This window comes from Quercus suber, unplaced genomic scaffold, assembly GCF_002906115.3.
Source record: "Quercus suber isolate HL8 unplaced genomic scaffold, Cork oak 2.0 scaffold_226, whole genome shotgun sequence".
In the NCBI taxonomy this organism is placed as follows: Eukaryota; Viridiplantae; Streptophyta; class Magnoliopsida; order Fagales; family Fagaceae; genus Quercus; species Quercus suber.
In genome coordinates this window covers 454,778-466,866 of record NW_027069684.1, presented here as the reverse complement: position 1 = coordinate 466,866, position 12,089 = coordinate 454,778, and the positions used below count along the sequence as shown (strand labels likewise).

Sequence of the window (12,089 nt, the reverse complement as noted above, 5' to 3'; positions counted from 1 at the left end):
GACCTAAAAAACTGTTATCATTAATTAACAAGTTAACAATCACAGAAGCATCCAATTCAACTATCGGAGATTGAATATGAAGTTGATGGCATAGAGTGAGACCATCTCTAAGAGCCCGAGGTTCAGTCACAACACAAGAAGCTGACTCTATGGCTCGTGCAAAATCTCCCACCCAATTTCCATGGTAGTCCCTGATAGTGCCCCCTCTCTTAGTCTTTCCAGGATTACCTAAGGAGGATCTACTAGTGTTTAACTTGTACCAATTTGAGATAAGTTTTACCCCATTTGATATATCTAGTAGTAATACTGCCATGAATACGGGCAATTTTTGAAGAGATGATGAGGCAAAATTCCATAACCCTACTGTGAACCTCCAAGGAAAGATTTGGGTTGGGCCTAATTTGTTTGAACATCCAGTTGTTTCTCTGTAGCCAGAGGAACCAAATGCCATGAAGAAAGTCACACTTTTCAAGAGAAAAATCACTATGATCATGCATGGGAATTAAATTAAAATGCCTAAATTTATAAATCCAGTCCTTCAAATTTCAAATCAGGATCAAAGAAATCTGAGGGGGAGCAAGGCAATTGACTTCTGGACCAGAAACTTTAGCAATATTACAATCTCTCAAGACATGCTAAAAAATAGAAGGTATAAAATACTGCTAGCAAATAGCCAAATACTATAAATGTCTGTAGTCATTGACTCATTGTGAATGAGAGATTTCATATTTGGTTTATGAACCAAAAAAAAAAAAAGATTATACAAATTTTTTGTCACTTTATACTGAATTATTCCATTTTAATAAGGAAAAAGACATTATAGGAAATTATCCATAGCAAGAGTCAGAAGTCAGAATCACCACAATAAACTCAAAAAACCGCTGCAATAGGTTTAGAACAAAAACACTGCTGAAATCGTCACAATATGTCTAGCACGTAGTTTGTTGACCTTTTTTTTAATTAATCGGAATTAGCTTCATTGAATTCGAACAAATCAAGACAGATCAGGTACATCAATAAGAGAACGATTGGCATGGCGAAACAAATACAGCATCACATTTTAATTGAAACTTTTTTTTTTCGAGAATCACACTCCACTTGAAACTGAATGTGTGGAGGTCACTCGCCCAGCCAGATCCTCATATCGTTCAGATGCTGAGCAAATTGAGCTAGACCTATTTATATATAACGATACAGTAATTTTTGGTATAACCATACAATGAAAATATATTGAAAAGCCAACGTTAGTATTTTAGAATATTCATTCAAGTTTGTACTTAAGTTTTAGTTCAGATTAGTTTAATATAATTTACAATTTTAAAAAAAAAAATGTATTTTCAATTTTTTTCGATAGGATAAGTAATTTCATATTAGTAGGACACTTGGTACAACATTAAAATAGATCTGAGATATCATTTGGGACACTTACACAAAATCCCAGTAGATTAACTCGAATCTTTGAACTTCCTCTTTAATTATTTGGCAAAGATTCATCAAATATCATATTTTAAACCCAAGAGAAATATAACACATGATTATACTAAAATTAGGTTATAGATCTGTTGTACAAGAAACGGAGCCAATTAATTCACCAGCCCACTTTCCGACTTTCACAAATCCCCTTTCTGGAGGTGGCGGATTTGTTGTTGATGATGCTAGCGTATAATTTATATTTATAAGCAATTTTCAACAGTTCTTTCAATGATCATGAGATACAAAATCAGGCAAATTAACTTTCATAAAGTTTTTAAAGCTAAATTCAAGCCTAATCTTATCAACAAAGGCCGTATGGTCACATATGGAAAACTCGACTCAATTGAAGCAGCAACTATACCGGCCTGGGGCAAGGGCTAAGCCTTGCGGCCTAGAAATAAAAACCTTACACTCACCCTGTGAATCAGAAGAAAAAAATTTTTTGCAGAACCCGGATGTTAACTCTTTGTATTTATTTATGTTATTTTATTTTATTTGTTTTTTTTTAGAAAGATGGTCTTCTTTCTTACTTTATCCTCTGGTTAAATTATCCTTTAAATCCTTCCACAATTATTTATCATAGACATCTTACATCTTTTATAAATAAAGGTTTATGTCGGTTATTACGCTAGTTTGAGGCGCAGAGAGTACAGAACTCTTTCTAACCTGTAAAGGAAATACAAAAACTCAGGAAAGTAAACCCAGTTTAACTAAAGATTGGCCAGTCTTTTCGCACTGATAACAATGCAGCTTTCATATCATGGAGGCTCCAACCCTATCACGAGGTATGAGGCGAAGTTCAGAACCATGTTTGAGGAAGACATTGCCTGCAGAGTGAGATAATTTTTTCATGAAACCATGGATCTAAATTGCAAATAACATATGCAAAATTATGGTGTGCCACCCAAACATCATTATAATAAGAACAAATTTTAGTTACAACATTTCTCAATATCTTTTTATTAGAGGTGAATTTTGACAAATCTATCATTAGATTACATCTTTTTCTTATATCTTCAATGCTTGCAAATTTCTAGAAAACTAAATATCAATAGTTATGTCATCAATAAATTGTTTAAATTACAAGTTTTTGTAGTTTAAATTTGTGCATAAAATATAAACTTATAAATCATATAATAAATATTATTTGATTGACACTAAATTTGACATGTATATTAAGAGTATAAAGAATATGCAATTTACGGTTAAATTTTCAAAATATGCAATAACATTTATTTTATTGAATGGCTACACCCAATTTTGTAGCTAAACTTTGTCCATATAATAATATCAACTTCACAGCTCTCCGGAACTGGCACATGAATGTACAGCGTGATATTGTGGTTTTTAACCTAAAATTTTCCTTCAATAAGAAAAAGCATAAGAAACATCATATTATTTTCTTATAGAAGGGATCTAAACTATAAACGACCAATTCAAAGTATGGTGCTCAGACCATTATCATAATTCTCGCAACATTTCCTCAATAAAAAAACCTTTCCTTTTTTGTGTCAGCTTCCTATGGGATTTTGTGGGTTCTATTGATGGAAGATGATTTGTTTGAGATGTGGCAGAAGTTTAGACTATCAGATGCAAAAGCTTCCAAGTTTTTGTGACTGATAGTTTGGTCCATGATTGGCAGACTAAGGGTCAATCCAGTCTCCTTGTAAAAGTACTAACAGACCAATCTTCTGGCCAAGAACCTATGCAAACGACTCTTCATTTATTATGGAAACCAATGCGCATGCCTGATCGTGACGTTGGTGATAACTGGACAATTCACTTTCATGACATGGGAGGATATGGAAAAAGTGTACCAGCAAAGCTCATGGTGGATTTTGATCGATTGATGTTGCCGGTGAACATAGTCTCTACTGATGCAGCTTTTCAGTAAGGGTTTTCAACTTTCCCCTGTTTAGTATGACACTGGAGGTTGGAGATTGAATTGGAAAAGCTTTGGGAACGTTACATGACATGGATATACCAGCAGACGGTATAGCTTGGGGACAGTTTATGCAAATTCAAATTGGTCTTGATGTCACCAAGCCCCTGGCGCCCAGTTGAGGGGAAGAATTTTTGTTTGGATTCTACTCAGTCAATCCATGGGTGTCTTCCCACTTTTGGCTGTGTGGCTGTCTTGGACATAGTGAATAAGTAGCTTCTCCAAGGTCCAGGATATTATTTGGGTCCATCTAAGAGAAAGCCTCTAAAATTTGGAGCTTCGGCTCCAGGCTGCTACCAATTGGAGGGCCGATCAAAACAAAGAGATGATGGTAGGACCTGTAACTTCAATAAAGGAGACAGCCCAACCAAGTGCCAATGATCATTACAGGGAATAAACACCTCCAATTGCAGTTGTTGGAGATTAGAGTCATATGATTCAGTCAGTTGTGCACAAGTCTGAAAAGAAATGGACGAGCTGTTCGATCAAGAGATATGGATGAGCTGTTTGATTCAGACTTCAGTCAACAAAGGTGTTCAAGGGTGGCCGGTTGTGAGGAGATAGGAATACAAATTTCTTCATGACAAGCATCTCAATGAAGTTCTTCCAATGAGATTTCATGGACCATTTAAGGGAATGAAGATGTGTGGAACTCAACTCTATGATGAGTAAATTTTGGTGGGGGGAGGGCTGATGAAAAGAAAATTCATTGGATAACTGGATAAGTTGGTCTAAATTATGTAGAACCAAGAGATTTGGGGGAATGAGCTTTTGTAACTTGCACAATTTCAATTTAGCTCTTCTTGCAAAGCCTTGTTATTTTCCATCCATCTCTTTTTTAAATGTGGGATTGCCTTTCAATGAATGCATGGAGAATTATTTTGGGTGCCAAGAAGATTCTTACCTTGGGGTTAGATGCAGAGGATGGTCATCAAATAAAATTTTGGAAGGACAGTTGGGTTCCAAAGCCAAGCACCTTTAGAATTGTTACTCCAAGTCATCTTTTTAGCAAGGATGCTTTATTGATGAGAATATTATGACTTGGTGCTCAGACGAAGTGTATGATTTATTTTTCCCCTATGAAGCTTCAATTATAAAGAGACCTTAATTGTAAGGTAGCCAAGTGACTCCATTATGTGGGCAGGAACATTGAATGGGAGTTTTCAGTCAAGAGTGCTTATTTTTTGTTAGAGAAACAGTCACTAGAGAGCGATGGAGGTTCACCTGCAGGTGTTCGCATGCAATCAATTTGGAACTAACTTTGGAGCATCCAAGTGCCCAACAAAGTCAAGGTCTTCTCTTCCTGGGCATGCAGGATATTTCACCCATTAAAACCTGGTCTTTTTGATAAGCATATCCAATTTTACATGTGAAGCCAGTCACAAGGAAGCAGAAAAAAATTTACATGTGCCATGGTAATGCCCTTGAGGAAGGCATGGCAAAGAAATACAGTTGATTTACTGGGTCCACAATTGCAGTATGGGACATCAGGTGATCTGGTTGATTGGGTTTTTGCAGAAGCAAGGGGTTGTAACTCTCAAACTATTTCTCACTACGACATGGTTTCTACGGACAGACAGAAATGAATGGCAGAATGATAGAAAGTGGTTAATCCAGAGGTCCTTGTAAATCCAGGGAAGGGGAGATTGGAACTAGCTAGGAAGCACCTGCTTGGATACAAGCATGGGTACAATATGGCGACACGGCAATTTTTGAAAATTTGGACACGGGTATGATGGGGATACGTATATTAAGCTATTCATGTGGGTTGAAAGGTGAGATAAATACTTCACGTGTGTTACAGTGTAAAATAGATCTAAGAAGTTGGCCTAAGCAAACATGGACAAAACAAAAGGGAAAACGGGAGAAATTACAAAATAGAAATAGATCTAAGAAGCTTGGCCTGACTTTGCGAGAATACAAAGAAGAAGAAGATGAAGAAGAAGAAGCAGGAGCAGGAGCAGGAGGAGATCGCGTGACAGGAAGAAGCGGGAGGAGATCACTGATTCAGAGGTACAGTGTGTTTCAAGCATTCAGCCTTTTTTTTTTATTTCTTTTTTTTTTTTTTTGCACAGGCTGTGTCCCAACCATGTCCCCGTGGTGTTGGACATGGGCACAGCAGCCCAAATGCCTTGTCCGTGCTTTCTAGGGAACTAGTGACCTCTACTTCATGAGGCGTGGTCCTAAAAGCCACAGAATTTCTTGGAAATATTATGATGGGGAAATTGCTAAGTTGAGATATGGGCATTGCATTAAAAACAAGGAGGCTATGCAGCACCAATATTGACAGGGGCAAAAGACATTCAATCACATCAAAAATATGATTATGGCAAAACCAAGATTCTATAGGCCTACAATATAAGCCTGGTCAAATTTATTGAAATAATGGGGACCCGATCTAAAGCATTTCCAATGCCTTGTTTATCTAAAGGATTCATATTTAAAGGATGTGATTACGGATTAGATCAACAATGGCAATCGATCTACTGCATCCATCCTACATAGGATGACAATGGTGGAGTTCATAATTTTAACCAATGCATGTTCCTAATTCAGAGTACACTAAAAACGAATTGGAATTTAAAATAAAAAAAAAAATAAAAAAAACTACTATGAAATTAGACAAATGCAATGAATAAATCAATCATTTTTTATCCAAAATTGCCTGTATTAAACACAAAAATCAGATTCTTACTGAAAAACCACACAAAATATGTGGGGTTATATAATGTTGCGGATTGATTCAAACACAAAGATGAAACAATACAAGAACAGAAATTGACAGGAAAAACTAAAACTGAGCAGTAGAGGCATACCTGCACTTTGTTGAGGATTGATTCCAACACCATCTGCATGCGTGAAATATGATGAAGTTAACATGCAAATAAGACAGAGTGAGAAATTATTGCAATGAAAAAACCCCACAGAACTAGGGGTGACAGCCTTTTTCGAGTCTTGTTCACTTTAATGCCAGTGTTGAAGGCTATAAAACATTAGTAGTTTGGTACTACTCTACCATTTTACTTTTTCAGTAATCATACATCCTTTCTTTTTAACTGGCTAATTCTCAATCAACAAGATATTATCAGCCTGCCAGATATGTCAGTGACTCAGTGCTACAATATATCATCATAGATCTTTTCTTATAAAAAAAAAAAAAAAAAGGAACATACCCTGTGCACAAAAATTCCTCTTTTCCTGGGTCTGGGAGACATCATGGTAGGCAGCCTTACCCCCAATTTTGTTTGAAGAGGCTAATTCCTAGACTCGAATCCATGACCTGTTGCTTTTGGTGGAAGGCACTAACCATTGCACCAAGGCCTAACCTTTTAGATCTTTTCTTATTATTATTTTTTTTTTTTAAAATATATATAAATATATATATATATATATCCTAGCCCTTTTGCCTTTTTTTTTTTTTTGGGGGGGGGGGGGGGTGGGAAGTACTCGAAATTAAATTGAGAAGCTTGAGTTAAAATCTCTCTTTGTCTCCCCACAATTCAGATTATAATATATTATTCTAGATGGTACATATTTACGGGGTGCATCATAGAAGTTTCAATTATAAAAACAAGAAATTTTCTCATATAAACATTTATGTAGAATTCTCAGTAAAGCAGCTTTTGCTGTAAACCTATTCACAATCTTTCGCAACTTGAGGACACTTGGATTCGGCTTGTTAATTCACTATTTCCCAATTTTGCTTAGATAATTTTTTTTAGGGATAGTTGCAATGTGCATAATGAATTACAAAATTTTACAATCTAATTGATCAATTGGATTACGAGATACCCAAAAAAAAAAAAAAAGATCAGAAACGACATGCAAGACAAACCCTTGATAGAGTGAGAGAGAGAGAGAGAGAGAGAGATAAAGAAGTACCGTTGGTGATGATAGCGCTGGTCTGAGGAGGCACTTTGAACTCTTCGGCAGCGAATTTGAGAACGGCGGTGAAAGGTGCTGCCTCTGGAACGCTAAAGCTGAGAGAGAGAGAGAGAGAGAGAGAGAGAGAGTTAATTTACGAAGGTGATGGTGAATGAGAATGAACGAAGAAATTGTTTGATTTGAACGAACACTTTGAAGGGAAGCTTTGGATCGGAGGTGAGAGTCACTTTGAAGGAGACCTTTCCACCACCACCACTCGCCATTGCTTTTTATCAGCTTTCTTCTTTCTTCTCTCCGCTGCTTCGTTTTGACGCAATTGCTTTTATACCCATTATTATTATTATTATTATTATTATTATTATTACGAGAAATGATATGTTTACAATATTTTTACAGCAAATTTTAAATGGCATGTTGTTACTGGTTGTTATTGTTGGGGTAAAAAAGTAATATTAGTGTTAGTTTCAAATTTAAACCAATAACAACTAACCACATATGATTTGACGTAAAAATATTGTAAAATTATTGTAGATGTAACATCTCTCTATTATTATTATTTTTTTATTATTTTTTTTTTTTTAGGGAGGTGGGGGATTTTATACCCATTAATTAATCAATCTATATATATAATAATAGGTAAAACAGAGAGAAAATTCAATTAGATTTCAATTGGATTCTCAATTTTGCGCCACTTGTCCTAACCAAAACTCAAAAAAAAAAAAATTTTAATTAGATTATAAATTTGAGTCAAATTTTGTGTCATGTATCTTATCTAAATTTTCTAATTTTTGTACCCAAATAAATGATGCATTAATATTTAACACGGAAGCGAAGAAAACCACAATGATAATACTCATTGGCCTAAGCAAGAACATCTCACTTGCACACTTTTATGGAGATTATAAATTGGACTTCAATTTTGTGTCATGTATCTTATCTAAATTTTTGAATTTTTGTGCCTAAATAAATTATGCATTAACATTTAACACAGAAGTTAAGAAAATCACAATAATAATACTCATTGGCCTAAGTAAGAACATCTCACCTGCACACTTTTATGGGTGATCTTAATAAAGTTTGAAGCTCTTCTAATTCCACAATCAGAACCAAGGAGTTCAACGAGAAAGACTATAAAAGTAAAACATCACCTTCTTCTAATTCCATATTGTCATCCCATGTCTCCTCCTCTCTCAACCTCTACCAACTAGATCCACACACTACCCCCTCCTCCTCCTTACGGATTTCTCAGAGCAAGATCGGGTTCAAACACAATGTTCAATCCCACTCTTCCTTACTTCACGCTCTCATACATTAGCGCTTCATTGGCGCCTCCAAGAAGATTCCAAGCTCAATGATTAGTTTTTATTTTTTAATATCTCTTTATATATTTTAAATAATAAAATGCAATATTCTCTTTTTTCTTCATTGTAGCATCATTTAAATAATAAAATGCAATATTCTCTTTTTTTTATTCATTGTTTTATCTAATGCTATCTTATGTATGATAAACCAAAAAAAAAAAAAAACCAATAACATTACTTAAATAATAAAATACAATATATATTTTTCATTGTTTGATTTAATTCTATCACTCGTGTGATAAACCCAAAAAAAAAAAAAAAATTGGCCAATAGCATCATTACAATTAACCAATCCCGTGCGGCAGCACGGGGTTACATACTAGTACCATATAATAAGAGAAAAAGGGCTTTTGTCGTAAAAAATCAAGCAATATGTTCATGTTTCAAAATTATTTAGGAGCGTGTCCCTGTTTCGATACTTTGATCATCGTAAAATTGAGTTACTTAAGGAACTCAACTATTACAAAGCTGAGTTTTGGGTAGGTTGTTGCCACGCTGGATTGCCACCGTGGCTTTTTCGCAATAAAATATTCGACATGTACTATTCAAAACTTGGCAATGGAGAAATCAAGTTACTAGAGAAACTCGATCCTTGTGAAATTGAGTTACTAGGGAAATTCAAATTACCTGTTTGCACGTGAAGTGTTCTTGTCGTGTGCTTAACTCGATGAAGGAAAAATCGAGTTTATTAACCCATACTCGACTTTGGAATAATCGAGTTATGCTTCTGTTCACCTCATCAATACACAGAACAGAATCTCCTCATTTTCAGATTAGCTTGTCCTCATTTTCAGAATTTCCTCTCGGAAGTTGGTGTTATCTCTCTATCATCTTAGGTGAGAAACTCATTTTCTTCTTTGAAGTACATAGAAACTTTTATGGTGTAGGTAAAGAGTAGTTTTAGATATTACAAAAGTTTATCATCCATAATGTATGTTTTTGTTAGATAAAAATTTTCAGTTGATAATTTTTATCACTTGTGCTTTGGTATTTTCTTGAATGAGTGTTATGGGTGTACATTGGTTTATATTGGGTCTTTAGTGGTGTAAATTTTATTGACAACAAATAAAAATCTTTAGATTTGCTAAAACTAATAAACAGTTAATCTTTAAATTTGCAAAAGTTGAACGTACATAATCATCATTTGTCAGACATTAACAATAACATTCTGTATTGCACACAACGTGTAGACATTAACAATGTCTAATGTTTATGGTCAAATGTGAGTGTTAGCATTTTATTTTTAGTATGTAATAGTACACAAATTTATGAATGTCTTTATCGTGTACCATCTTATGCAGCTATACATTATTTACTAACAGTTGATGCACACTATTAACTCGATCATTTGATGTTATTGTATTTAGCGTCAATGTCTGGTTCTAGCAACCCTTACATCTATAGGCCTCGCGATGTGTTCATTACGATGGGTTGTTGCTAGGTATTGGAACATGAGTTCAACTATCCAATATATCCAAATCTGCGAAATAGTGCAAGGGTTCACAATACCATGAGGTAGGAGTGGGCTTGGTTACTCTATGAACAGGAAATGTTTTATGATGAGTTAGTCAATTATAAGTTGTCAGTGCCTCGGCGACTCCCATCGCAGATGCCAAGAGACACGATCGACAAACTTCGTAGAGCATTGAACCACATAAGAGAAGAAAATAATCGAATGAAGATATTTCTTAATCGATATCAAACCCAAGTCGAGATTCGAGAGTTAGTGGAGTGTAAGTTGTATGAGTAAGCACGATACATGCAATCACTTCTTGCAGCAAGCATTTATTAGTTAGATGTGGAGATGTCAGATGAAGAGTAATCGTGTGGTGGTGTAATTGGACTTTGTTGGAGAACTACTTTCCTTAACTATATTTTAGATGTATGTGTGTCATTGTTGTTGCATTTGTACTATGTAAACCTTATTATTGATTGTGAGAAGCATGCATGTTATTCGTAATCTCGGCGACTTGCATCGCAGATGCAAGAGACACGATCGACGAACTTCGTAGAGTACTAAATCACATAAGAGAAGAAAATAATCGAATGAAGATATGTCTTAATCGATATCGAACCCAAGTTAAGATTTGAGAGTTAGTGGAGTGTAAGTTGTATGAGCAAGCACGATACATGCAATCACTTCTTGTAGCAGACATTTATTAGTCAAACGTGGAGATGTCAGATGAAGAGTAATCGTGTGGTGGTGTAATTGGACTTTGTCGAAGAACTATTTTCCTTAACTATATTTTAGATGTATGTGTGTCACTGTTGTTGCGTTCGTACTATGTAAACCTTATTATTGATTGTGAGAAGCATGCACATTAGTCGTAATCTTGAATATTCCCACACAGGATGTTTTTCAATATACATCTATGGCATATCGAACCAATTTATTACACTCATAACATAGAAAACTTAAATATTCTTACATGATGCTAACATATGCATGCATTGCACATCGAACACTAGTGGTACTAACATTATTAACTTAATCCTAGACATAATACACACACTACATAGAACCTAGGTAGGTGATGTCATACATAGGCATTCATTTTAACAGGTAGTCCTCGTAGTTGAGGACATTATTATGTTTCGCCGGAGTGAGTTACCTGTCAAGGCAAGTTGTAGCATGTGATACCTGCACCTAGGGAGTAGCATAAGATTGTTCTCCCTTTTTATTTTAGCCACTGCATGCTGATATTGGTCCATGTTTTGCCATGGTAGTGTGAGCGAGATATGGTCGACAAAAGGCTCTTCGAGTCACACGAGATCATTGTGCAAAGCGTTGGACTTGTTCAAGGCCCACTCTTGCCTCAGTCCGACATAGTATTCCCTCGTATTAGAATCTCTCTCCCTCCTATAGTTATCTGGAAAACGAGGTAGTATCTAATTAGGGCTGTCCATGAGTCGGGCCGAGTTGGGTTTGTGCCTAACCCAGACTCGACCCACTTAGGTTAGGTGGGAGAGAATCAGACCCATAACCGACCACGGATCACCACGGGTTGAGTCGGATCGGATTCTAAAAAACGATTGGTTGGTTCAATTGAAACTGACGAACGGCAGCGACGAGTGGAGGAGAACAAAACGTCGTCAGATCTAGTTGGAGGAGAGTGAAACATCACCAATTTGAGCTTAAATATTGCTGGATCTAAGCCAAAGTTATCGATCTGAGCTTACACGTCACCGATCCGAGCTTAAACATCACCGATCTGAGCGATTTTTTGAAAAATATTGTTGAATCTGAGCCAGAATCATCGGGTCTAAGTAGATCTAAGAAAAATTGTTGTTGGTCTAAGTGAAAGATGGCTAATCGTCGCCAAATCTGAACCAAGGAGGCTTTCATCTGAAGTGGTGGTCAGGCAGGTCGGGTGGCTATGGTTTTAGAGGAGAAAACCCATCACTCGACTCGCCGAAATCGGGTTTGG

At 35.9% G+C, this 12,089-nt stretch overlaps 1 protein-coding gene across 1 annotated transcript; it reads right to left on the bottom strand.

The window, feature by feature from the left end:
• Positions 1-2,020: 2,020 nt before the first annotated feature.
• Positions 2,021-7,622, bottom strand: LOC112038208 (ubiquitin-fold modifier 1). The gene is made up of 4 exons (XM_065780140.1): positions 7,490-7,622; positions 7,298-7,395; positions 6,232-6,264; positions 2,021-2,300 (listed from the first exon to the last, which is right to left on the bottom strand). The coding sequence occupies exons 1-4, from the start codon at positions 7,561-7,563 to the stop codon at positions 2,227-2,229; spliced, it is 279 nt and encodes a 92-aa protein (XP_065636212.1). The 5' UTR covers positions 7,564-7,622; the 3' UTR covers positions 2,021-2,226.
• Positions 7,623-12,089: the final 4,467 nt, after the last annotated feature.

What these genes read in the sequence shown, in the direction of transcription:
- LOC112038208 (XM_065780140.1), bottom strand. Translation starts at nt 7,563, where the DNA reads ATGGCGAGTGGTGGTGGTGGAAAGGTCTCCTTCAAAGTGACTCTCACC. An exon ending in CCAAAGCTTCCCTTCAAAGT is followed by an intron (nt 7,396 to 7,489) that starts GTTCGTTCAAAT and finishes TCTCTCTCTCAG; the next exon opens with CTTTAGCGTTCCAGAGGCAG. An exon ending in CAATCCTCAACAAAGTGCAG is followed by an intron (nt 2,301 to 6,231) that starts GTATGCCTCTAC and finishes CTCACTCTGCAG; the next exon opens with GCAATGTCTTCCTCAAACAT.